The 27,631-nt window shown below is 51.0% G+C and overlaps 2 protein-coding genes across 2 annotated transcripts; both read left to right on the top strand.

Annotated features, from left to right (window-relative positions):
* The first annotated feature begins 1,240 nt into the window (after window positions 1–1,240).
* Window positions 1,241–7,328, top strand: LOC101359724 (putative protein C3P1). The gene is made up of 10 exons (XM_004378366.2): window positions 1,241–1,311; window positions 1,603–1,688; window positions 1,771–1,910; window positions 2,561–2,629; window positions 3,624–3,675; window positions 3,832–3,918; window positions 5,525–5,600; window positions 5,905–6,073; window positions 6,893–6,982; window positions 7,149–7,328. The coding sequence occupies exons 1-10, from the start codon at window positions 1,241–1,243 to the stop codon at window positions 7,326–7,328; spliced, it is 1,020 nt and encodes a 339-aa protein (XP_004378423.2).
* An 8,505-nt stretch (window positions 7,329–15,833) lies between these two features.
* On the top strand, window positions 15,834–19,152 carry LOC101344303 (complement C3-like). The gene is made up of 9 exons (XM_023733067.1): window positions 15,834–15,896; window positions 16,204–16,290; window positions 16,622–16,727; window positions 17,036–17,116; window positions 17,325–17,414; window positions 17,815–17,895; window positions 17,978–18,067; window positions 18,170–18,305; window positions 18,937–19,152. Exons 1-9 carry the CDS (start codon window positions 15,834–15,836, stop codon window positions 19,067–19,069), a joined length of 867 nt encoding a protein of 288 aa, XP_023588835.1. The 3' UTR covers window positions 19,070–19,152.
* The last annotated feature ends 8,479 nt before the right edge of the window (window positions 19,153–27,631 follow it).

The raw sequence follows: 27,631 nt of genomic DNA, 5'->3' as shown, positions 1-27,631 counted from the left end.
TCAGCAGAGCTTCCAGACTAAGACAGACTAGGAAGAACGGACTGGTCATCTACTTGCGAAAAATCAGCCAGTGAAAACTATGGATCACGACAGTCCACTCCTGTTGTGCATGGGTTCACCATGAGTTGAGAGCTGACTTGACGGCAGCTAGCAACAACAGCCTCTGTGACATAGGAGGGATCATAGATGAGAGGAGAAATGAGTGCTCCATGCCGGCTGACGACATCTAGCACACCCACCATCCCCAAGGCCAGGATGTGGACAGAAAGAAGCATCTCTGAGTCTGGGGTCAGGAAGATGGGAGGCAGCCCTGGGTGCTGGGTGGATTCTAATCCCAGCTCTGCCACTTGCGATCTGTGTGACTCTGGGCAAGTGAGTTCACCTCTCCATAGCTCAGTATCCTCATCAGAATTCACCACCTGGTTTCAGTGTGAGGATTCAGGGAGAAGATCCATGCAAGGCACTAGGCACAGTGACTGACACCAGTTGCCAGTTGCCATGGAGTCGATTCTGACTCATGGCAATACCACATGTGTCAGAGTAGAACTGTGCTGCATAGGGTTTGCAGTGGCTGATTTTTCTGAAGTAGAACACCAGGCCTTTCTTCTGAGGTCCCTCTAAGCGGACTTAAACATCCAAGTTTTTGGTTAGCAGCCAAGTGTGTTAACAATTTGTATCACCCAGGGACAGTCATGACTGAAGAGAAGAAAGGTGTGGGTGGCATTAAGGGTGGTTTGGTCCCAGCTTCCTCAAGGCCCGCCCAGCCCCTCCTCTCGCTCTAACTCTGCTCACAGTGAATGAATTCAAGACAGAGCTGGAAAGAAAGTGCTGTGAGGCCGGGCTCCGGGAGAGCCCAGTGGGGCTGTCGTGTGAGGAGAGGACCCGGCACGTCCGCTACGGCCCCGTCTGTGTGGCCGCGTTCCTGAGCTGCTGCCGTCTGTCGGAAACCCTGACTCGGGAGGCCCGGGAGGAGCAGCTGCTTCTAGGGACAAGTGAGGGGGCCACAGCAAAAGACAAATGGTGGTGGACTTCACAGAGGGGCTATGGAGCACCATGGGACCAGTCCAGGGGTGATATGAACCATAGGGGGGATGGGGTGGAAGGAGCTCACTGAGGAGTCCAAAGGGCCGTGGGAGAGACCTGACAGAGACTACACTGGGGGCCATAGAGGGCCCACATCTCCACTCCCCCTGCAGTGGATGAAGAAGAGGACTTTGATGACATGTTCCTGGATGACGACATGCCCATCCGGACCTTGTTCCCAGAGAGCTGGCTCTGGAGGAAGTTTTCTCTGCCAAAAAGTGGCTCAGGGTAGGACCACAGCCCCATGCCAGCACCTGGTCCCTGGACCTTGTGCATCAGTGAACCCTGATTATGGACAATGATCGCAGGAGTGACATTGACCCTCCTAGGATAGTCCCAAGAGAGGAGGCCTCCTGGATGGGAATAAAGATTCCAGTGGGTCCCCCAAAATGATGACCCTCTAGTGATGATGTCTCTAATGGGGTCAATGAGGGGACAATGACCCCCAATAATTTCCCTCAAGCCAGTGGCTCTGTCCAGGCAGCACAAACTCAGTGATGCTCTCCTCCGTTCCAGCAGCCTCTCCCACTACACCATCCTTAGGAACCTGCCAGATTCCATCACCACGTGGCAGTTTGTAGCCGTCAGCCTCAAAGCTGGACAAGGTGATCCCACAAGCCCAGTGGCCCTGCCCAGCCCGAGGCCAAGTGGCCTCTGCTTAACCCCAACATATTCTCCTCGCTTTAGGAATCTGTGTCTCAGACCCCTTTGAGCTGACAGTTATGAAATCGTTCTTTGTGGACCTTAAGTTGCCCATCTCCGTGGTCAGGAACGAGCAGGTCCAGATCCAAGCTGTGCTGTACAATTTCAGGGACCGCCAGGTCAAGGTGAGCCCGAGCCTTTCCCTCCCCGAGTGTTTCATCTGTCAGAGCAGCCAGTGTGTTTTATAAACGGAAGAAAGCTATCAATTATTCCAACAGGTTAGTGAAGTGGTGGTCCTTTTGAAAAGCTTCTAAGGTCTTTTCTCATTTAAACCTCCCAATAACCCCATCAGGTGGGTACTAGTATTATCATTGGTTTCCCAAACCAAACCCATTGCTGTCAAGTTGATTCTGACTCATAGCAACCTTATAGGACAGAGTAGAACTGCCACATGGGGTTTCCAAAGCTGTAAATCTTTATGGAAGCAGACTGCCACACGTTTCTCCCACGAAGCGGCTGGCGGGTTGGAACTGCCAACCTTTCAGTTAGCAGCTTAGTGCTTAACCACTGTACTACCAGGGCTCCTTGTCCTTGGTTTAGAGATGAGGAAACTGAGGCACAGAGAGGTTAACGGGCTTGCTTGAGGCCACACAGCACATAAGTGGCAGAAGGGAGTTTGAAACCAGGTGGTTTGACACCAGGGTCTGTGCTTTCAACCCTATGCTATGTGTCACCTTCTCAGGCTCCTTGGGGCAGGGGCGGGAAAGGGGCTGTGACCCCATGGTCCTGCGCCACCCCATGCAGCAGGACCCCCTAACTGCCCATCCTGCCCCAGGTCCGCGTGGAGCTCCCCTACAAAGAGCCCCTGTGCAGCGCGTCGAAGCCAGGAGCCCCATCCCGCCAAGTGGTTGTCGTGCCCCCCACCTCCTCCAAGATGGTGCACTTTGTGATTCTCCCTCTTGAGACAGGCAAAGTGGATGTGGAGGTCAAGGTTGTGGGCAGTGGGATTCAGGACCACGTGAAGAAGACACTCTTGGTCCAGGTAACGGGCAACCCGGGCTGTGTGGGTGTGGGAGGGGCAAGATCAATAAACAGGCTCCCAGATGGGAGTGAGGCTTTAGAGAGAATGGATTTGAAAGTTCAGTGGGTGGACTGGCTTGAGGGGTCACAGAGTCCCTGCCTAGGGGCTTTGGAGTCAGGCCTGGTTTCAAATCTCTCTGCTGTGTGACCTGGGACACCTTACTTAACTTCTCTGAGCCCCCACTTCCTCATTTGCAGGATAGGGATAATAATCATGCTCACAAATAATCAGAGAGCTCTGAAAATTAAACACAACCAATGTCTGACCCACCAATAATATGTTTACTTAACAAACACATGTTCTGCACTTATGATATGCCAGGCACAGTTCTAAGCATTTTAAAAATATTAACGCATTGAATTCTCAAAACAAACCCATAAGGTAGGGACTATTATTATCCCCATTTTACAGATGAGAAAGCACAGGCACAGAAACCCAAACCCATTGGCTTAGAGTCGATTTTGACCCACAGAGACCCTGTAGGGATGTGTAGAACTTTCCCATAGGGTTTCCAAGGCTATAATCTTTACAGAAGCAGACTGCCACATCTTCCTCCTGTGGAGCAGCTGGTGAGTTTGAACCACCTACATTTTGGATAGCAGCTGAGCGCTTAACCATTGTGCCACCAAGGCACCTTCAGAGGCACAGACAGGTTAAGTAATTTGACCAAGGTCACACTACTAGGAAGCAGAAGAGCTGGGATTCAAACTCAGACAGTCAGGCTCTAGAGTCTGTGTTCTTAATAGCTAAGCAATGTTGCCTCTTACTGTCGTTACCGTTATTATTGTTTTTGTTGCCTTCTCATCTCATCCCACAGGCAGGTGGTCAGATACAGCGAATGTTCCATAGCATCCTCCTGAACCCCCAAGGTTTGTGGGGTCTGCATGGGGCGTGTGGTTTCCTGGGGCCATGCTTGGGAGGGGGGGGGTCTGGCCAGGTGGGCAGTCCAGGCTCCTCCATGCTTTGTGCACCCCGACATCTCCAGCCCCAGAGCCTGCTTGTCACAGAAGGTTGTGCCTACTTAGGTCAGATGCAGACAGAGTTGGTGCCAAGACAGGACATTTTGAACACGGTGCCGGACACAGAGGCAGAACTGTTTGTCAGCGTCCAAGGTGCCTAAGAGACAGCTGGTCTTGGGGGAATGGGGAGGTGGGATAGGGGATGTGGAGCTGGCTACTCTAGGACCTGCCTGGGCACAGGGGCAAGAGGGGCTGGAGGTGGGCCTGTGGGGTGATCGTGGAGCCAAGGCAGTTTAGGCCATTCCCTAGGTGACCCCACCTGCCCATTTGACAGGTGACATCCTTGGTGAGACCATCCTGGGTAGCCTGACACCCACAGAGACGCAGCAGCTGCTGAGGGTCCCGACTGGCTGCCCCGAGCAGACAATGAGCTCCCTGGCACCTTTGATCATTCTGACCCACTACTTGGACACCACAGGCCAGTGGGGCCAAGTCGGGGTGGAGCTCAGGGACCAGGTGATGAAGAACATTGTCAGCGGTGAGAGCACAAGTGTTGGGGTGAGGCCCTCAGTCCACTCCTGGAGTCCCCAGGAGGGTGCCTGGAGCTCTCTGGGGACTCAGTGTGGGTCGCTGGGTACACTTGGGGTTGAGGGAGGCTCTCATGGGACCCCAAGACAATAAACCCTTGAGTTACACCAAACTCTGATTCCTCTCCCAGATTACAACATGATACCAACCTCAGGTGACCCCAACAGTGATCCCAGGTTACTTCTGAACCTTGACCCCTCTCCCAGACCATTATCTGACAACAGACTCCCTGGTTTACCCCAAACAGCAACCCCCCCCAGGTTCTGTTATAACCAGACACTCCCCCAGTTACTGACACCCTCAAGTAACCCCAGGGAACACGCAAGCAGAAATCCTTAGAATAGTCCCAGGTGGTCACTTCCCCATTACACCTGAACACTGACATTTCCCGAAGCTACAGCCAAACCCCCCAGGTAACAATCAGAAATAGATGCCCCTGATTGCCCCCCAAATAAAGACTCCCAAGTTCATTTGGACACTGACCTCTCTCTCAAGTTTCACTCCATCCAGGTTCTTCCAATCAGTAACCTCAGGTGACACCCAGACACTGTAAGCCTCAATGTTATACACAAACAGTAAACCCCTAGGTGACCTTCCGGTAATACTCAAGCAATAATCCTCAGAATATGCTCAAGAGGTGTCCCCCCAGATTACACCCAGCAGTAACCTCCTCTAGTCTACACACAGACACACTGATACCCCTAGTTTCCATCCAAAAAACAACCCCCAGATTGTGGACCTCAGGTTACACGCTCTCCCAAGTTATACCTGGGCAACACCTTCCAGGATTACTTCAGGCAGCAACTGCCCAGGTCACACCTAGAGAGTGATCCTGCCCAGAGCACCCCGGCATGGCGGTTTACCAGGTTACTCCCAGACAGCAACACATAGAGTTGCCCTCCTCCCTGAAGATACACCTGCGTATTGTCACCCCCACTGATCACACCTAAACCACAACCCCTCATTTACATCTCGGCCCAGCAGCCCCGTCCTTAATATACCTGGACAATGAACCTCTTCCCCCATGTTATATCTAAATGTGACACACACCCCGAAATCTCACCTAGACCCTGCCTTCCATGGTATTCCTGATAACTGGACTGCCCCTCCATCACAGGCCACACCTGAACACCAACTCTCCCTGCAAGTCTTCTTCCACCTGTTTCCCCAGGTTACACCCGGATGCTGACGCACCGGAGTGCAGATGGTACCTACCACATCCACAAGGGAAACCCAGGAAGCACCTGGTGAGATGGCTGCTATTACAGCTGCCACCACCTCCCCAGACGCCAAGGGGCTACCCTGGGGCTTGATTCCCGCAGAAGCAGCCACACTGCAGGGTCTTGGGACAAGAAGCCCAAGGATCAGCCCACTAGCCAGTGGCGTTCCACACTGGCCAACCTGAGAAGTGGCGGGGGTGGGGGTGGGGAGTTGGTCTGGAGCAGTGTGGTCCATGGTGTAGACTACCCTATGGGTTGGAGACAGTGTAGACACCCCTGTCCCAGGACCCCCTTGGCTGCCATTCCCAGTCATCACCCTTCCTCCTGCCAGGCTCACGAGCTATGTGTTCCGGATCTTCGCCCTGGCCTACCCCACCATGACAACCAGCGTGATCCAGCTGAGCTCTCTCTGTGCCATTCTTCACTGGATCATTTCCCAGAGGCAGGCGGAGGATGGGCACTTCCTGGAAAAGGGCCCTGTGGTCATGAAGTCCATGCAGGTGCTCACCGCCCCCCTGCCTGGGCCAGTCAAGAGAAACCCTGGGCTCTGCCCATTAATGGGGGAATCCCAGACCATTGACTGCTCAGGTAGAATGAGAGCAGGAATGCCTAGGATGGCATCCCCTGCTCTGGACCACCCTGTGCTCCATTACATTGTGGGGGGGGGGCTAGGAACACCTGGGACCCCATCTCTCCCTCACCCCTACATCAAGCAGTCACCAGACCTGGCCCTCTTCTCTCCCAACCAACGCATCCATCCTCACCAAGCACTCTTCAATACCAGCCTCCAGTGAGGGAGAAAACAGGAACACATGGTGTAGGGCCTTGTGGGCTTTGGTTTTTCCTTTGAGTGAAGCGGAACCCTGGGAGGGCTGTAGCAGAGGAGGGATGTGACCTGACTCAGGCGTGCATAGGTTCCATTGGCCATTGTGGGAGGAAGAGACTGCAAAGGGTGAGGGTGGAAGCTGGGAGATCAAAGAGGAGTTTGAACCCTGCGTCAGTCGTTTACTAACAATAAGGAGACTTCACCTCTGTGACCCTCAATTTTCTCATCAGTAAAGTTGGGCTGTCATGAGGATGCTCTGAGATAATGTAGGGAGCTTAGCACAGCCTCCTCCAGGCTGCTAGCTTTTGCCAATAGGGCAGAACTGGCACAGACAAACTCCAAAAAGACAGCACCTCTTCTCTCTCCCATCTACCTCTAGCATCATCCAGCTCCAAGATGGGCACCTGGGGGCTTTTCAAGGTCAGGCAGGAGAGGTTGGGGAAGGCGTCCCCAAGATGCTGACGGGGACATGGGTGTGCTTCTGTATCCACAGAGCGGCTACCGAGGCTCCGAGGCAGACATATCCCTTACGGCGCTTGTCCTGATCGCCCTGAATCAGGGGAAGGATTTATGCAGCCAGAAAGTACTGTACAACCAGAGAGGGGACAGGATCTGTAGGGTGTCTGACCCCCTGGGAGAGGGAGCTCCCCTCACCTCACTCCCTTCCTCTGAGTGGATCCCTCTCCTCTAGCTCCCAGACCACTTTCCTCTGATCACTTCCCTCTGATCTCCTCCCTTTAACTCCCTAGAACTTGATTTCCAGCATGGAGAAAGCCCGTGACTTCCTGGAGAAACAGCTCCCTGACATTCAGACTACCTTTGCCATAGCCATAGTCTCCTACGCACTGGCCCTCACCAACAGCCCCCGAGCCAATGACCGCCTGGACACCTTTGCCAGCCTTGGTAGGTGTGAGACACTTCTTAAATAACTGTGTTTTAATCACAGTCATGGGGAGGGAGGGGGCTTGTGTGAGCTCAAACCCAGCAATGTGTATCTCATCCCTTAGTGTTAACTGAGCATCTACTGTGTGCCAGAGGACAGTGGTGGTTCAGTAGTAGAATTCTTGCCTTCCATGTGGGAGACCCGGGTTCGATTTCCGGTCAATGCACTACCTGCACAGCCACCACCTGTCTGTCCGTGGAGGTTTGCGTGTTGCTACAATGCTGAACAGGTTTCAGTGTAGCTTGCAGACTAAGACAGACTAGGAAGAAAGGCCTGGTGATCTACTTCTGAGAAAATCAGCCGATGAAAACTGTACAGATGACAAGAGTTTGATTTCATTGTGCATGGGGTTGCAATGAGTCAGGGGCTAACTCCATGACAGCTAACAACAACACTGCATGCCAACCCTTGAGCTCAGACCCAGAGACACTAAAATGAACAAGACAGATATGGTCCCTGCCCTCAGCGGTCCACAGTCCCTGGAGGAAGCAGGCAGAAAACAAACAGATAGATTTATAATTACAAATTGAGGTAAGTGCTTAAAGGATGGCAAACAAGGTCTGTGGTAGAAGGGAGGGAAATAAGGATTGGGAGAACTGGGAGGGCCTTGTGAAAGGTGACCCTTCAGCTGGAATGAACGATGGGAAGACCCATCTATGTGAAGGGCCAAGGGCATCCCAAGCAAAGGGAACAGCATGTACAAATGCCCTAAAGTGAGGACATGATTGGCATGGTCAAGGATGGACAGAGGTGGGTAACTGAGAGGGCTCTGCCTCCCATGGCCTGCCCTTTCTCAACCCGTAAGGGGCTTTATCTGGTCCTCTCAATTCCCCAAGTCAAGAGGAGTAGGGTAAGGAAAGCTCTCTTACCGTGGGACTGGAGGGACACGGAGGAGCTTCTTTGAACCTCAGTTTCCTCATCTCTAAGTAGTTCGAGTCCCTCTTTCCTCGAGTTGTTCTGAAAACGCAGTGCCCATATGCCTCCTCAGCACAGGGCTTCATGTAAAGTAGGTGCTCAATAAAATGGCAGACGAGAACAATTGGGCCAGACAGCACAAGGAGCAGGCAGATTGAGGTGGTTGGGCCCAGCTCTGGGTGAAAAGACGGGCATCCCTCTTCTAGACAAAACCCATTGGCCAGTGAAAGAGAAGGATTCGTACTCCCTGTATACCATTGAGGCCACGGCCTATGCGCTGCTGCAGAAGCTGGAGCTGGGTCGGATCAGTGAGACGCATGCCATCGCCAAGTGGCTACTGGAGAAGCGGGAGCTGGGAGGGGGCTTCAAGACCACCCAGGTGACGCGGGCCTCAGGAGGTGGGGCAGCCTTGGGGGCGGGGTGGGAGGGCGCGCTAGCCGAGGTGCTCAGTGGACGGCCAACCCGGAATGAACTCTCCGTGGTGCTGACGCTATGACCCGCGGGCGCCCGGGCCGCTGTCTGTGGTGCTGACCCGCAGCCCCTCTCTCAACTTCCAGACCACGGTTGTGGCTCTCGAGGCCCTGACCCGCTTCCGCGAAGCTGTTCCCTTTGACGGTGTTCAGGATCTCCGCGTCCAGATCAGCTCCCCAAAGACAGCCAGGAACATGGAGTGGCTCATTAACCAGAACAATGTCTACCAGCAGCTGTGGGCAAAGGTACCACACTGAGGGGCAGAGGGAACTCCACACAGAGGTGTCATTGAGGGTGAGGCCAAGCTTCACGTTTCTGCCATCTCCCTCCCCAAAATTATCTCATAACTGTTGGAAATTTGGCTATACTGTCAATGCATTAATTCCACAAACATTTTCTGAGCACCTACTGTGTGCCAAGTGCTCCCTGAGGCAGTGGGGATACATTATGAGAGATCTGTGGCCCCTGCCCTCACGGAGCTTACAGTATAGAAAGAAACAAAGACATTAAAAATACACCATTTTAAGCATTCTGAACAGAGGAAAAGAGAAATGGGTGTGTACAGAAGAAAATGGAGTCTCTGGGTGGTGCAAAGAGTTAATGTGCTCAACTGCTAACCAGAGGTGCCTGGGGAGAAAGGCCTGGCAATCTACCTCCAAAAACTCAGCCATCGAAAACCCTATGGAGCACAGTTCTACTGTCCCCATGAGTCGGAGTCAAGTCAGTGGCAACTGGTTTTTGTTTGTTTGTTTTTTTAAGGGGAAAATAACCTGGTGAGAGGGTAAGGAAATATCCATGAGAGGCTGGCATTTAAGCTTCAATCATTCGACACAGGTTTACTGAGTACTGACTGTATTCCAGGCATGTTCTAGGTTCTGAGAACACAGCCCTGAACAAGACCACAAAATCCCCTCCCTTGTAGAATTTTATATTTTAGTGGGGGAGACAGACAATAAAGAAATGAATAACTAGAATATGTAGTGTGTTAAATGGTGGTAAGTCCCATGGGAAAAAATTAACCAAAAAGGGGGTGGGGCATCAAGAGGTTGTAATTTCAGATATAGTGGGCGGGAAAGGTCTTGCCAAGAAGGTAACATTTGAACAAAGACCTTAAGGAGAAGAGGGAGCAAGCCTTGTATATATCTAGGCAGAGGAAACAGCAAGTGCAAAGGTCCTGAGGCAGGAAGGTTCCAAGAACAGCAAGCAGGCTGATGTGGCTGGAGGGAAAGGAGTGAGCAGGGAGTGGACAGAGGTGACGGCAGGGAGGTGACGGCACAGGTAGAGCAGGGCCTTGTGGGCCTCGGGGAGGACTTTGACTTTCACTCTGAAAGGTGAGAGCCATAGAGGGTTCTGAGCAGAAGCAAAATATTATTTCACTTACACCATACTAATGTCCATAATCACAATAGAATTATGATACATACAACATGGAACCAACTGATGTTTGTTAGCTAGGTACCAGCCTCTATTTTTGCATACCACCTATTCCTTACAACAATGCTATAAAGTTGGTACTATTATTAACCTCATTTTAGAGATGGGGAAATGGAGGGACTGACAAGTAAAATAACTTGTCCTAGGTCACACATATGCTCATTGGAGGTGCCTGGATAAATAGGAAGTTATCGAGATGAAGGGGACAGGGATAGGGAGGAGCATTCCTGGCATAGGGAACAGCATAGAGTGGAGACCCTGAGGCAGGCACAGGAATGGCTGGAGGGGAGGGTGCACACAGGACAGTGGCCTAACAGGAAGCTGGAGAAGTTGGCAGGGCTCAGAGCATGAGGGCTGGGGGGGGCCTGGCAAGGATTCAGAAGTGTATCCTATAGGAAATGGGCTTAAGCAGGGGTGTGATTGGATGTGAATTTAAAAAATTTGTTCTACCTGATGTGAGAATGAAATGGGGGAAACAAGAGCAGATACTGGTGAGAAAAGTCTCATGGGGGGTCCACACATGAGGAATTTTGGAGATGCTGCAAAGTAGACACACTCGAGAGATAACCTTTAGGACACAGAGTCCCTGGGTGGTGCAAACAGTTAACGTGCTCGGCTGCTAACTGAAAGGTTGGTGATTTGAGTCCACCCAGACATGTCTCAGAAGAAAGGTCTGGTGATATACTTCTGAAAAATCAGCCATTGAAACTCCTATGGAGTATAGTTCTACTCTGACACACGTGAGGTTGCCATGAGTCAGAGTCAACTTGACAGCAACTGGTTACTGGTTACATCAGGACACAGCCTCGATCCACGGTTCTAGTTGATCTGTGACAATGTAGACACCATACATGCTCTATCAAGAAGGAAAAGCCATCCGCATGGGGAGAGGTGGGCAGTCATCAGAGGACAAAGTTAGGGAAATCACGGAGGCCCCAGCACTGGTGCCTGCTTGCCTCTCACCCCACTACACCTGAGCCACACTGAGCCACACTTTGCTTATTACTCTGCCCTCAAATCCCCCTCCCCTTGCCTCCCTCCCGCAGTTCTCAGCCCAAGATGACCTAGTGATCAAAGCCAGTGGCACCGGAAGAGGCACCATCTCGGTAGGTCTGGATTCTGGATTCCACCCTTGGGGTCCTTGACTGGAGTGCAGGGCCCCCTAGTTGGTGGGAGTAGGGGCAAGTCTCAGACTCTAAGACAATATCAAATCAGCAATAATTGTAGCTACCACTTAGGGCACTACTGTTTGTTAGGAACCAAGCTAAGGAGACCTCAGAACCACCCTGGGAAGTTGGTTTGGGTATAGACTCCTTTCAACAGGTGGGGAAATGGAGGTTCAGAAAAGTCTTCACTTGTTCTAAGTCACAGTCAGGGCGGGTAGAGGCCAGATGTCTTTGGATTTGTCCACCCCTCCTATGGAGTCCTGGGTGGTGCAAACAGTGCACTCAGCTGCTAACCAAAAGGTTGGCAGTTTGAGTACACCCAGAGGTGCCTCGGAAGAAAGTCCCGGTGATCTACTTTTGAAAAGTCAGCCATTGAGAACCTATGAGCACAGTTCTACCCTGACACACATGTGGTGGCCAAGAGTCAGGGTCAACTCAACAGGAACTGGTTTGGTTCTTTGGTTTGCCCCTCCTATGCTGACTCCCTGAGGAGGTGTCTCCTTCTTTGCCTCCCCAGGAAAAGACTCTCCCTGCAGGATGCCTCCCAAGGCCCAGATGATAGCTCTACCCTTCCCCCAAAATTTGAGCCCGTAGCCTCGCTACATTTTCCAGCCCCAGACCCTCTAGCCCAGGAGAACAGCCCATTTGTTAACCAAATTCAGGGCAACCTATTGACACGGTTCAGGATATGGAGTCATGGTTGAAATTCCAACTTTATTATGTGACCCTGGGCAAGTCACATCCCTCCTTGAGCCTCAGTGAAATTTAAATTTCAATTAGTTAAAATGAAATAAAACAAAACATCCAGTTCCTCAGTCACACTAGCCACATTTCAAGTGCTCAGTAACCACACATGGCTAGTGGCTACCCTACTACACAGCACACAGAGACCACGTCCATCATAACAGGAAGTTCCACTAGACAGAGCTGGTCTAGACTTTAGAGAATATTCTGGCCACTGCACCCAGGAATCGAGGGGGCAGACTGCACTGTGAATTCCTCACATGGGCAGAGAACTGGGAAGACAAGGACTGGAGTGAAGAGGAAGGGGAGAGGGTGCGGACGGGCTCTGACATGCCCCTTCCCTGTCCGGGAAGATGCTGACCATGTACCACACGATCCTGGAGTCCGAGGAGGACGTCTGCAACCAGTACAACCTGAATGTGACCCTCCACAGTGCCCCAGAAGGTAAGCCTAGACCAGGTTGCCATTGAGTCAATTCCAATTCATAACAGCCCTATAAAACAGAGTAGAACTGCCCCATAGGGTTTCCAAGACTGTAATCTTTACAGAAGCAGACTACCACATCTTTCTCCCATGGAGAAGCTGCCAACCTTGCGGTTAGCAGCCAAGCTCTTAACCACTGTGCCACCAGGGCTCCTATCGAGCCTAGACCCAGAGACACCCAATCCTTCTTTTTCATAGTTTTATTTTAGCTATCAATCACCAAAAATGTCCTATGCATTATGCACACTTATTGCTTTATTCGGAGTCCCTAGGTAGTGTAAACAGTACACGTGCTTAGTTGCTAACTGAAAGATTGAAGGTTTGAGTCCACCCACAGTTGCCTTGGAAGAAAGGCCTGGAGATCTACCTCCCAAAATTCAGCCATTGAAACCCCTATGGAGCACAGTTCTACACTGACACACGTGGGATTGCCATGAGTCGGAGTCGACTCGATAACAACTATGTTTTTTATTATTATTATTGCTTTATTCAGCCATTCAATGAATATTTACTGAGCATTTACCAAGTGCCAGTCACTGTCTCTTGGCACTGGGAACACAGGCACGAACAAGAAAAATATCCTCCTTCTCCTGGAGCCCACATTCTAGAGGGAGAGACAAACAGTAATACACAGCTAACGATATATTATACTCATGCTGTTATTTATTTATAACGTAAATAAATCTTTATTATAAACAAATAAATATATAGTGTTATAACAGGTGAAGATAAGTAGCGTACAAAATAAAATCGGAAAAACAAAAACCAAACCCGTTGCTGTCGATTCCAAAACTTGAGGAGAGGCAAGGGAAGCTCTCTGCAGAGGTGCCATTTTGGGTGAGACATGAAGGAGGTGAGGGAGTGAGCCATGAAGCGTTTGAGGGAAGAGCATTCCAGGCAGGTGGAACAGCAGGTGCAAAAGCCCTGAGGCAGGGATGAGCTCATGAGGAACAGCAAGGCCAGTGTGGCTAGAGAGGAGCAAGAAAGAAAGTTGTAGGAGAAAGAGTTGGAGAGGTGACGGGGAAGATGAAGAGACTTGTAGGCTTTAGTGAGGACTTGGACTTTAGCTCTGAGTGAGGTGGGAGCCATGGAGTGTTCTGCACAGAGGAGGAATGTGACCTGCCTCAGATGTTCACAGATGCCCTCTGGCTGCTGTGGAGGAAACAAACTGTGGGGGGTGAGGGTGGAGCTGGGAAACCAGGGAGGAGCTGATTGCACAGGGTCAGGAGGGAAATGATGGGGGTTTGACCAAAATGGGGCTGTGGAGATGGTCACAGATGGTGGCATTCTAGAGTTCCCAGACTGGGGTACCAAGGAGAAAGAACCCTGCCATTGGAAGCTCCCTGTGGAGGTGAAGATAGGCCTTACCAGGACTTTTAGGAACTAAAAGTGACTGAGGCTTTGGTTTAGGCCCCATTTCCTCATAATAATAACAACAACTAACACTTATGTAGCACTGACCAAGCGCTTTACTTATATCAACTCATTTAATCCTTGCAACAAGCCTGTCGGGTTGGTGCTGTTATGATCTCCATTTTACAGACGAAGAAACCAAAGCACGGAGAGGTTAAGCCTCTTGCCCGTAATCACATAGAGGAGCTAGGATTTGAACCCAGGAAGCTGGCTCCAGAGGCTGCGCACATAACCACTGTACTACCAAGCCTCTAAACTCCTGCTTTCTTTCTGCAGAGAAGAAAAAGGGGGAGGACACCTTCCGGCTCCGGATGGAAACTAGGTGGGGACACTGGGATCTTGAGCTGGGTGGGAGGAGGGCGCAACGCTGTTTTCCAGACTCCACAGCAGCCCTCCCTGTGTGCTGAATGGAGGGCAGCAATCAGCCAACCCTCGGGCTTGGGGCTCTTCAGGCCCTCAGCCTGTCCCTCCCCCTTTCCCCCATCTTGTGCCCAATCCTGCCCTCCCATGTTTGTCCTCCATCCTGCCCCCCATCCTACCTTCCCATGACTATCCCCCCTCCTGCCCCCCTCCTGCCCCCCATCCTGCCTTCCCATGAGTATCCCCCATTCTGCCCTCCATCCTGCCCTCCATCCTGCCCTCCATCCTGCCTTCCCATGAGTATCCCCCATTCTGCCCTCCATCCTGCCCTCCATCCTGCCCTCCATCCTGCCTTCCCATGAGTATCCCCCCTCCTGTCCTCCATCCTGCCCCCATCCTGCCTTCCCATGAGTACCCCACTCCTGCCGTCTATCCAGTCCCCCATCCTGCCATGCACGTGTGTCCCAGAATGGCAGCCTTCAATGCACCAACGTGCTCCATGAACCAGATGCCCACAGCTGGCACCAAGGCCCACAGCTCTCCCTAGATCTGATCTTCTCCAGACACTCCCACCCTAGTCTGGCTCTGTCCCTCAAGCATCCCTGCCCAGGTCTGCCCCAGATACAAACATATATTGAACATCTAGAGTCCCTAGGTGGTACAAATGATTAACATGCTCCGTTGCTAACTGAAAGGTTGGAAATTTGAGTTCTTCCAGCGGTGCCTCAGAAGTAAGTCCTGGTGATCCACTTCCCAAAAATCAGTCATCGGAAACCTTATGAAGCACAGTTCTACTCTGACACGACATGGGGTTGTCATGAATTGGAGTTGACTTGAGGGCATCTGGAAAGAATAGACTAAGCCTCTATTGTGTGCTGGGCTCTGCTCTAGAAGCTGGGACACAGCTGTGAGCACGGCAGCCCCTCCTTTCCCTAGCAGGGCTCACAGCCTAGCAGAGAAGTCAGACAATAACCAAATAATCACCCGACTGTGATTAAATGTGGCAGAGAGGGCCTTGGAGAAGCCATGGGAGGGCAAGTTAGAGGAACTAGCCTGGTGGGCAGGTGGTGAAAGTTTCCCAGAGGGAATGATGTGGCAGCTGAGACAGCAAAGATGAGGAGGTGTTTCAGGGCAAAGACAGAGGGAAAAGGATTCCAGGCTGAGAGAGAGCATGTGCAAAGGCCCTGTGGCAGGAGAGAGACAGTCACTTAAGAGCAAGCAAATAGAGGTTGGGGTGAGAGGAGGTGAGGTAGAGGGGTATGGAGCCCAAGACAAGGTGTTTGGTAAAGGAGGTGACATACCAGATTTGTGATTGCTAAAGCTCCCTGCTGTTGGGGGCAGAGTGGAGACAGGGACACCCGGAAGGAGGCTGCTACACTAGCCCAGGCTAGAGATGATGGCAGCTCGGCACAGAGTGGAGGCAGTGGGGGAGAGGGCAGGAGGACAGTCGGAAAAAAGACTGGGACTGTGAAATCCCCAGGTTTCTGGGTGATCAAGAGGCCACAATGACCATAATGGAGGTCTCTCTGCTTACCGGCTTCTACGCCAACCAGGATGACCTTAAGCAGGTAACACTCGCCCCACGTGCCCACTGGTGAGCCAGGGTGGGGGGCCCTGACATCATCCCTCTCCCCTGTGTGGGTACAGGGCAGCATCTACCCCATGTCAAGGCCCCCGGGTTCATGCCTTTTGGTGACTCCCTGCGTGATCTTAGCCAAGCCCTTGCCCTGATTGGGCCTCAGTTTCCTCAACACTGGAGCTCATTGGATGAGAGCTGGTGTCTCTCCTGGGAGTTGTTTCATGCTGATTGGAGCTCCTAGGGCTGGGGATCTCAAGAGGGTCTCTGCCAACTCCCAATCACCTCCTCTGCCCCAGCTCACCAGTGAAGTGGAGATGTACGCCTACCAGTATGAGACGAAGACAAGCTCCAGCGACAGCACCGTGGTCCTCTATCTGGACAAGGTGAGGAAGGCCTGGTGCCCTCTGCAGAGGCCTGGGGGCAGCCCAGTGGGCAAGGAACCCAAGGGCAGTCCCTTGGGTGGTGTCTCCTGGGGTCAATCCCACAAGAGGCAAGTCCTCTGAGATCAGCTCCTCTCGGTCCCTTCTCCATGACCAAAGCCCTGTGGTCATTGCCCCATGGTAAGAGGTCTTGTTAACGCCCCATGGCCGATCGATGCCTGTAGTCAAGCTCACGTGGTCAGTGATCGTGGCCAATGACCATGATCATGCCCTGTGGTCAGTGCGACGAAGTCAGTGTCCCACGGTCAACTCAGGCAGGACTTCTCTCCCCCAGCTCTCCCACGAGTATAACACAGTGCTGGGCTTCCGGGTTCACAGGATGCTGCAGGCGGAGTTCCTGCAGGCCGCCCTGGTCACTGTCTACGATTACTACGAGCCTTGTGAGCAGGGGCCTGGAGCTGGAGAGGCATCTCTCGAGGGAGCGAGACCTGTCAAGGACAGGGCCAGAAACATGGGGGGCGGGGGATGAGGGACAAGACCAAGAAGGGGGGTCAGGGCGCTGCTGAGTGGGACCTGGGCACGGCCTGCCAGGAACTGGGGAAGAAGAGCACGGGGCGGGGCCGTAGGGGCAGGGCCTGAAGGGGTGGGGCCTTTCGGAGGGAGGGGTCAAGGTGGGCGGGGCTAGGAAGGAAGAGGTTGGGTCGAGACTGGGGATGCGGTGGAGGAAGAAGGGGCGGGGCCTTGGAAGGGGAGGGTCCCATCCAGGAGAGGGCTGAGCAAGACCAGGCAGGACTTGGCCTGCAAAGGCCGGGACCAGGCAGTGGGAAAGGTCTGGAAGGGCCTGGAGGAGCCAGGCCAGGGACAGGGCGGGGCTAAGAGGGAGCCTGGGCCTAGCCCTTGGGAGGGAGGAGGGAGGAGAGGGAAGGGGAAGGGGAGGGGTAGGGCAAAGGAGGGTAGAGTCTGCCGGGGCGGGGCCAGGCGGGCCCCAGTCCCCAGAAACGCCTGCTCAAACCCACCCCGCGCATCCCCCGCCGCAGCCCTGAAGTGCAGCGCCTTCTACAACCTGCCCACGAAGGAATCGTTTCTGCGGAAGATCTGCCACAAAGACGTCTGCAGATGTGCGGAGGGTGAGGCTCGCGGGGACTCGGGGGCCAGGGCTACCAGGCTGGGGGGCCAGAAGCCCTTTGCCACCTCCTGTCTGCTCTGAGGGCTGAGTTGAGAGAGAGAGAGAGAGAGAGAGAGAGAGGAAGACAGAGACGAAGAGGGACAGAGACAAGGAGACACCGAGAGAAAGAGATAGACACACAGTGAGAGCCAACATCAAGTGAGACGGAGACTCGGAGAGAGACACAAAGAGCCTCGGATGGGAGAGACAGACATGAAAAAAACTTAACGGGGGTGGGGATGAGTTAGAGTCCTCCAGACCAGAAAGGCCAGTCCCCTAGACCCGGGAGTCGCGGACCTGGGGCCGGGCAGGGGAAGCCCCCGCCACCGGTGCAGCCTGGCAGCGGCCTCCCGACCCTCCAGAACAGTGCGCGTCGCTGAGGAAAGGCCAGCTGAGGCAGACGGAGCTCCAGGTAGCGGCTTGTGAGCCAGGCGTGGACTTTGGTGAGTGTGGCAAGAGGTGGGGGGGCAGGCAGGCCCAGCCACAGGCCCGACGCCAACCACGCCCCTCCTGCCCCTCCCCCAGTGTACAAGGCCGGGGTGAAGTCTGTGGAGGTCTCCGACTCCAACCCATACGTCTACTACAACATGCAGCTCCAGGACATCATTAAGAGTGGTAGGTCCCCGTGGCAGCGGAGGAGGGGTGGGCGGCTACCCTCCGGGGTCCCAGTGTAGGGGGTCCTGGCCTGTGTAGGCTCAGACGCTGGGTCTCCTCCAGGCACAGACTTTGCCAAGCCCCTTACCATGAAGAAATTTGTCTCCCACGCCACCTGCCAAGACTCCCTGGGGCTGCAAGAACAGCAGGCGTACCTCATCATGGGCCAGACGACAGACCTGTGGCGAGTCAGATCTGAGTGCGTGGGGGCTCCTGCTGCCCTAGGACCACAGGCCTGGGCCTCTTTCCCCACCCAGGCCTGGCTCTTGGCTCCACAGTTTCTGCTGGGTCCCGGGTTGTCAGGGCCACCCTGAATGGAGATGCAGGCTGTGCACTGTTCAACTCCAAGGATCACCATTCACACAGAGATGTTTTAGATGTGGGTCTTCACTAAGGTCTCTCCCTAGGTGGCACAAAGTGTCTGCACTCAGCTGCTAACCTAAAGGCTGGCAGCTCCAACCCACCCAGTGGCACCGTGGAAGACAGGCCTGGCGATCTACTTCTGTAAAGATTACAGCCAAGAAAACCCTATGGAGCTCAGTTCTACTCTGAAGCACATGAGTTCGCCATGAGTCGGAACTGACTCCAGGCAATGGGTTTTTTGAGTTTTTTTTTTTTTTTTTTTTTAATTCACTGTCTCAGTTTTCCGACACAGGGCAGTAAAGAGTAGGAGGAAGGGGTGCCTTTTCTAATTCCCAGGTAGGAGCTGTATGGCTAGGCTGAGGCTCTGGGAAGCTGCCAGGTGGGGCAAAGGGGCAAGGCAGGGTGGGCGCCCAAGCTCCCCAGGGCACCAGGTTCTTCTCACCCTCCTTGCTGTCTCCCTCCCACAGTTACACCCACGTCCTGGGCAAGGAGACGTTCATCATGCATTGGCCAGCAGACCAGGATGCGGGCAAGAAGGAATTTCTGGCTCAGCTGGAGGGATTTTCGGAATATATGCACACCCACGGCTGCCAGACCTGAGACCTTAAGGCCTCTGCTGCTCTCAGAGCGGTATCTCCAACCTGGCCTGGGCCACTGAGTTCCACCCCAAATAAAGAGCATTGAACATCATACCCAAACTCTGACATTTTTTTCATTCCAGCATTCAGCAGGGATCCTGCATGACCTGCCCTGACTCTGCTTGGGCCTGTCTCCTCCCTCTCTCCCCTTCACTCACTCTGTTCCAGCTACACAGGCCTTTTTTGTGTCCTTCCAACACCCAAGTTGTTCCCACCTCAGGGCCTTTGCACTCACTGCCCCTCTCCTGGGTACACCCTTCCCTCAGATACCTGCATGGCTCTCATACCAGTACGGTCAAGTCAATTTTGACTCATAGCGACCCCATGCATGTCAGAGTAGAACTGCACTCCATAGGGTTTTCAATGGCTGATTTTTTGGAAGTAGATTGCCAAGCCTTTCTTCTGAGGTGCCTCTGGATTGCTCGAAGCTCCAACCTTTCAATTAGCAGCTGAGCATGCAAAACTTTCCCTTATTTGGGCTCTGTTTAAATGTCACCTCCTCAAAGAGACTTTTAGTAACATACCTGTCTTAGGTTGAGTTCTCTAGAGAAGCAAAACCAGTGAAGCATCTACGTATATATATAGATATCTATAGAGAAAGATTTATATCAAGGAAATCGCTCACATGGTTGTAGAGACTGGAAAGTCCCAAGTCCGTGGGTCAGGCTGGAGGCTTCTCCTGACTCACATAGCCACAGGGGCTGGTGAATCCAAGATCGGAAGGGCAGGTAAGCTGCTAGCTCAAGTCCCAAGAACCGGAGGTCAGATGAACAGGAGCAAGCTGCAGGACCCAGAGCTAGCAAAACCCTGCAAGCTTTGCCAGAAAGTCCACTCATATTGGATGCAGACCACACCCCTAAGGAAACCCCCGACTCGGCCGACTGGCTACTCACAACAGATCCCATTATGGCCATCATGAAGGTGATCACATTATATCAGATCTCATCATGGAGGTGACTACATCATTATGCGACTGCCAAACTATATCACAACTGCAAACCACTAAGAATCATGGCCCAGCCAAGTCAACACACAACCTTACTGACCACAATACCTAAAATAGACCCCCCTTTCATCACTCTTTCCCCTTGCCCTGCTTTACTCTCTTCATAGCACTTGTAAGTACGTCGCATACCATACTTAATGAATGATTGTTAAATGAGTGTTCCCAGAAAGTCAGCTCCTTGAAGACAGGGGTCCTGTCTGTCTTATTCAGCACTGTATTCCCAGTTCCTACAGCAGGGGCTGGCGCACAGAAGGTGCTCAGGAAATGACTGTGGAACGTATGAATGAATGAATGAATTTGGCTCCCTACTCACACCTGGCCCTGAAGGCTCACACTTGCTCCCTACCTTCAAGGAGCTTGCAGTGATGGGAGCTTTGATGGGAGAAGCCCAAGTGATGGGGGGTGGGGAAGAGGAGGGCCAGGGGAGGATGAATGAGTTTTACCCATGTGGGCTAGGGGATGGGGACCTGCCAAGCCAAGGCAGCAGCCTGTGTGGGGATCTGGAGCCACCAAGGAGACTGGAGCAATTGCAAGGTATCCAAGAGGCTTGAACTCAGGGTGTGAGGGAGGGAAAGGAAGAGCGAGATGGGGCTGGGGAGGCTGTGAGGTGGGCAGACTTTGAACTTTGCATGCCAGGCTAAAAGGCTTGACCCTTATCAAGGGCAGCAGGAAGCCACAGAAAGTGTTTGAGCAGGAGACAGACTGACCAGCCCTGAGGCAGAAAGGCCCCACTGGCTGAAGGACAGAAACTGAGTTCTGCTAGGAAGCCTGGGGAGGAGGCTGGGGCCATGGTGCCGCAGGATAGCATGGTGGTGGCTGCCTGGGTTCAAATTCTGCCTCCATCTCTTTCTGGCTGTGTTACCTTAGCCTGGTTACTCACCTCTCTGTGCTTCAGTGACCTCATCTCAAACATTACTTCCCCCAAAGAGCTGTTGTGAGTGCCCAGTCCATGGGAAGTATTCAATAAATGTTCATTAGCCTTACTATTCATCTTCTTTTGACACTTCCTGCATCAAATAAGAAAGACTGAAGAACTGATGCCTTTGAATTATGGTGCTGGTGAAGAATATTGAATATACCATGGACTGCCAGAAAAACGCACAAATCTGTCTCAGAAGAAGTACAGCCAGAATGCTCCTTAGAAGCAACGATGGCGAGACTTCGTCTCACGTACTTTGGACATGTTATCAGGAGGGACCAGTGCCTGGAGAAGGACATCATGCTTGGTAGAGGGTCAGCAAAAAAGAGGAAGACCCTCAATGAGATGGAATGACACAGTGGCTGCAACAATGGGCTCAAGCATAGCAATGATCGTGAGGATGGTGCAGGACTGGGCAGTGTTTCGTTCTGTTGTACGCAGGGTTGCTATGAGTCGGAACTGACTCGGTGACACCTAACAACAACAAAGCCTTACTATCTAGCAGTAGTGGTTCAGTGGTAGAATTTTCACCTTCCATGTGGGAGACCCAGGCTCAATTCCCAGCCAATACACCTCATGTGCAGCCACCACCCATCTGTCAATGGAGGCTTGAGTGTTGCTGTGATGCTGAAGAGGCTTCAGCACAGCTTCCAGACTAAGACAGACTAGGAAGAAAGGCCTGGCAATCTAGTCCCAATTAATCAGCCAGTGAAAACCCTATGGGTTACAACGGCCTACTCCCATTGTACATGAGGTCACTGTGAGTCAGAGGCTGACTCAACAACAGCTAACAACAGCAGGCTTACTATCAATGATCCAGGCAAGATGGCCATGGGGAGGGAGTGGAGCTGCTAGAATCCAGCAGCCAGAGAAGAAAATCAGGTTATGTACCCCCTACTCAAAACACTCCCAGGCTCCCATCACTCTGACACTGTGACCCTCAAGACTCTGCACTGCCTGCCTGTCACCTCCCTGATCCCATGCCCCTCCCTCAACTCACTCCGATCCAGCCATGCTCCTTGGTATTCAGATACCACAAGTTCTTTCCTGCCCCTGGGCCTTTGCATAAGTTGTTCCCTCCTGCCCAAAACCTTCTTTCCTGCTTCCTCTCATCCTTCAAGTCTCCACTTAGAGAGGCCTTCCCTGACCACCCTGGCTAAAGGAGATAGGCCCCTTCCCCAGGTTCTCTCTCCCAGCAACCTGCTTGTTTCCTTCAGAACAAATGTCACTGTACAGAATTATATACTAGATTCTTTGTTTACATCTTGGCTGCCTGCTCCCTCACTGGGCTGGGAGCCCCAGGTGAACAGGGAGGCTGTCTGAGTCATGGATATAATTACAGCAGCTCACTCAGGGCCTGGCACATAATAGATGCTCGATTTCTAAATGAATGAAAGAGAGAAAGAAAGAGAGAGATGGGAGGGAGGAAGGAAAGAGAGTAAGAGGGAGGGAGGGAGAAAGGGGAAGAAGGAAAGAAGGAGGGAGAAAGAGAAGGAAGGAGCCCAAACTCCATTTTCTAATGCCTTGGCATCCCTTTTGTTCCAGCCTCTGCTTAAATACTTATTTCAAAATAGTGGGCCTGCTCGACTTCCTAATCAATTCACACCCACATGCAAAATCCCAGATAACAGTCCTGAAGCAGTTCCTCCCCTAGCTGGCTCTCCCTTTCCCTCAACCAAACATCACATCTGGGAATCCAGATAAGGAGCTCATGCCCTCTCTGACAAATTCGTGTCCCCAGACCCCCAGTTTCCTGCCACTTGCTTTGAATCAGGCAATAGTTCCTGAGCCCGAGAAATAAAGTGTACTCTCCCCTCGGACCCTATTAAAGGCTGAGCCCAGATCTGTTTGGTCTCTCTCTGATTCTCCCCTCAGCAGCCCCCATGTGACCTCTGTGTGCCTGCACCCTTCCAGGACCTGGGAGTAATCTGTCATTTCCTCCTTTCAGTTGTCGAATGTTGAAGTGGGCTTCATATCCAAAGAAACCCCCACTTAATATCCAGGTGGTCTGGCCAGCTGACCCCCTCTGGGTGATTGTGTTTCCTCCTGCAGTGGGCTCTCGTTTGCCTCTCCATATTTGTCTAAAATTAATACACAGAAAGAAAGCAGGGAGGGAGAGAGGAAGGAAGGAAGGAAGGAAAGCAGGCTGGTTCATGGCCTGTTTTTGTACAGACCTGGAGCTAAGAATGTTTTTCACATTTTTAAAGGGTTGGGGAACAAATATGCAATAGACACTGTATGTGGCCTGCAAAGCCTAAAATGTTTATTATCTAGTTCTTAACAGAAAAAATATTTGCCTACTCCAGAGTTAGTACGTTAGTTATCTATTGCTGTGAAACAAATTACCCCCAAAATTTAGAGACTTAATAAGCAGTTATTATCTTTCAAAGTTTCAGTAGGTAAGGAATCTGGGAGCAGCTTAGCTGGGTGGATCTGGCTCAGCGGGGAGGTGAAAGGGGGGGAGGAAGAATTATACTTAGGATTATATTCATGATTATACTTGTTGGGCTATGGGTTTTGGGAGGATGATGCCAGAGGTAAAATGACATTTTTACCTCATGAGGTTACAGTCAGCTGGGGTTGCAGTCATCTGAAGGCTTGGATGGGACGGGAGGATCCACCTCCAAGGTGGCTCATTCACAAGGCTGGCAAGTTGGTGGTGGTCGTTGGTGGGAGGCTTCAGTCCCTCCCCTTGTGGCTCCATAGGGCTACTTGAGCATCCTCACAATATGGCAACTGGCATTTCTCAGACTGAGAGATCCGAGAGAAAGGACAAGGAGAGAGCCACAGTGCCTTTTATAACCTCACCTCAGAAATCACACACCGTCATTTCCACATATCCTATTGGGCACATGAGCCAGCTCTATTCAGTGTGTGGGCGGGGACTGTACAGGCCAAGACCAGCAGGAGGCAGGGATCTTGGAGGCTGCCCACCACCGTTAGTAAGTGGCAGAGCCGGGATCTGACAAGCAGTCTGGCTCCAAAGTCCATGTACTCCTCCACCATATACAGATGTCCTGCAGGGGCAAAAGCTGGGTGGGTTTTTTTTTTTTTTAGTAGTTTTTTTTCAATCAATAGACTAATTTTTAGAGCGGTTTTAGGTTTACATAAAAAATTAGCAGAAAGTACAGAGCGTTCCCATATACCTCCTCTCCCCTCCACTCCACAATGTTTTACAGTTTCCCCTGTTATTAACATCGTGCATTGGTGTGGTACATTTGTTAAAATGATGAACCAATCTTGATACATTATTATCAACATTATTTTAGTTACTATTTTGGAAGAAAGTCTCTAAGACACAGTTTACATTAGGGTTCACTCTGTGTTGTATAGTTCTATGGGTTTTGACAAATGCATAATGTTGCGTCTCCACCATATCATACGGCATGGTTTCACTGCCCTAAAAATCCTGTGCTTCATGTATTCATCCCTTCCCCGCAGCCTCACACTGAATGCCTGGCAACCACTGAACTTTTTACTTTTTTTTTTTTTTTTTTTTGCCTTTTCCAGAATGGTACATAGTTGAAATCATACAGTATGTAGCCTTTTCAGACTGGCTTCTTTCACTCAGCAACATGGATTGAAGCTTCCTCCATGTCTTTTTGTGGCTTGATAGCTCATTTCTTATTGTTGAATAATATTCCCTTGTATGATGTCCCAGTTTGTGTATCCATTCAACTATTGACAGATACCTTGGTTGCTTCCTAGACTTTATTTTTTAGAGTAGTTTTAGATTTACAGAAAAATAGAGAAGATAGTACAGAGAGTTCTCATATACCCCTGCACACATTTTCCACTATTATTAACATCTTACACTAGTATCATACACTTGTTACAATTAATGAACCAATACTGCTACATTACTAGTAACTGAAGTCAATAGTCTAGGTGGATTTCCTTGGGTTTTTATGTAATGTGCTTTTTCTGTTCCAATGTCCCGTCCAGCATACCACATCACGTTCAGTTGTCATACCTCTTCAGGCTCCTCTTTGTTGTGACAATTTCTCAGACTTTTCCTTGTTTTTGATGCCCTTGACAGTTTTAAGGAGTACTGGTCAGGTGTGTTGTAGGGTGCGCCTTTATTGGAATTATCTGATGTTTGATGTTTTTCTCATGATTATACTTACAGAACTATGGGTTTGGGGAGGATGATCCCAGAGTTAAAGTGCCATTTTCATCACATTGTATCAAGGGTACTAAACGAATAATTTATTTTATAAGGATCAGCACAAAGCTGGTTCCTATGAGGCAGAGGTTAAAGACGTCCCAAACGTCCAACCTTTCCAAACTGTTGTACCACTCCATCATCTCTCACATCAACTACTCCCTCTCCCCTCAGTACTCTCTCCCACCTTTGGGTTCTCTAATTCGCTGCAATGTCTCACACAACTCACAAACCGTATAAAGGAAATGGCTCATGGGGTTGTGGAGGCTAGCAAATCCCGAATCCGTGGGTCAGGCTAGGATTCTCCCGACCCACGTGGCTGCAGGGGCTGACGAACTCAAACCGGCAGTTCAGACCACAGGCTGCTGGCTCACAAGGCTGCGGACGCTGGCTAATCAGGTCAGATGATGGAGACCTCTGAATCCCAAAATCAGTGGGTTAGACAGCAGGCCTCTGGTTCAAGTCCCAAGAACCAGAGGACAACAGATCACGAACAAGATGCAGGATCTAGACACAGAGAGAGACAGAGAGCCTCACCAGAACACACACATGTATCTTAGATGCAGGCTACACCCCAGAGAAGGGCATGTCTTAGTCATCTAGTGCTCTTCAACAGAAATACCACAAGTGGATGGCTTTAACAAAGAGAAATTTATTTCTTCATAGTAAAGTAGGCTAAAAGTCCAAATTCAGGGTGTCAGCTCCAGGGAAAGGCTTTCTCTCTGTCGGCCTTCTCATCAATGTTTCCCTGGACTAGGAGCTTCTCCGTGCAGGTACCCTGAGTCCAAAGGACACTGCTTTCTTGGTGGTATGAGGTCCCCCTGTCTCTCTGCTCACTTGTCTCTTTTATACCTCAAAAGACTGCCTCAGGAGACAATCCAATCTTGTAGATTGTGTCCTGCCTTACTAACACAACTGCCACCCATCCTCCCTCATTAACATCATAGAGGCAGGATTTACAATATATAGGAAAATCACACAATACCAGGAATCATGGCCCAGCCAAATTGATACACACATTTTTTCAGGGACATAATTCAATCCATGACAGGGCGGAACCTTACTCCTGCAAGGTTGTGACCCAAGACACACCCTACACCAATCCTGCCTCATTAACATGTAGAGGTCATGATCCACAGCACATAAAATGAAGGACAACCATACAATACTGGGAATCATGGCTGTCTTAGTCATCTCGTGCTACTATACAAAAATACCACAAGTGGATGGCTTTAACAAAGAGAAATTTATTTTCTTACTGTCTAGTAGGCTAGAAGTCCAAATTCAGGGTGTCAGCTCCAGGGGAGGCTTTCTCTCTCTGTCAGCCTTCTCATCCATCTTCCCTTGGTCTGGGAGCATCTCAGTGCAGGAACCTCAGGTCCAAAGGACACGCTCTGCTCCCTGGCGCTACTTTCTTGGTGGTATGAGGTCCCCAATTCTCTGCTTGCTTCTCTTTCCTGTTATCTCTTGTAAGATAAAAGGTGGTGCAGGCCACACCCCAGGGAAACTCCCTTTACATTGCATCAGGGATGTGACCTTATGTTACAGTCCCACTCTAATCCTCTTTAACATAAAATTACAATCAAAAAATGGAGGACAACCACACAATACTGGGAATCATGGCCCAGCCAAACTGATACACACATTTTTTGGGGGGACATAATTCAATCCAGGACAGGGGGTATATGGAAACTCTCTGTACTTTATGCACAATTTTTTCTGTAAACCGAAAACTGTTCTAAAAAAATAAAGTTTATTTAAAACAAAAGAATACTTCAGAGCAATAGACAAAATGTGATATATCCATACAATGGAATATTATTCAGCAGTAAAAAGGAATGAACTACTGACATATGCTAAAACGTGATGAACCTCAAAAACACTATGCTAAAGTGAAAGCAGACAGACTCAGAGACCACGTATTGTATGATTCCATTCGTATGAGATGTCCAGAAAAGGCAAATCTCTACAGATGGAGGTAGATGAATGGTTGACTGAGGCTGAGGGTGAGAACTGGGAACTGACTGTCAATGGGCATAAGGGGGGGATAAAAACGTTCTAAAATTGAATTGTGGTGATGGTTGCACTGCTCAGTAAAGTTACTAAAAATCACTGACATGTACACTGGAAATTGATAAATTTTGTGACATGTAAAACATAACTCAATACAGCTGACCTGAAAAAAATTTTTAACAAAAAAATATTTGGGACCTCACAGAGATGCTAGGAGGATGGAGAATGAAGCTGCAGCTCTCACAGACACAAAACCAGTTCTGGAGAAGACACGGCTGCCAGAGCCACTGGGTTGAACCACCACGGACAGGGACACTAATCTGTGGCCAGACCCGCTGCCCCAGCAGCATGCGGAAACTGAATATAGCTGCTGTTATCCATCAACAGGTAGCTCACATGTGGTCCTCCTTCTTCCCATTCA

The sequence above is a fragment of the Trichechus manatus genome, unplaced genomic scaffold (genome assembly GCF_000243295.1).
Source record: "Trichechus manatus latirostris isolate Lorelei unplaced genomic scaffold, TriManLat1.0 scaffold00057, whole genome shotgun sequence".
Lineage (NCBI taxonomy): Eukaryota > Metazoa > Chordata > Mammalia > Sirenia > Trichechidae > Trichechus > Trichechus manatus.
Note: the sequence above shows the minus strand (reverse complement) of the source record. Positions and strands in the feature narration are given on the sequence as shown.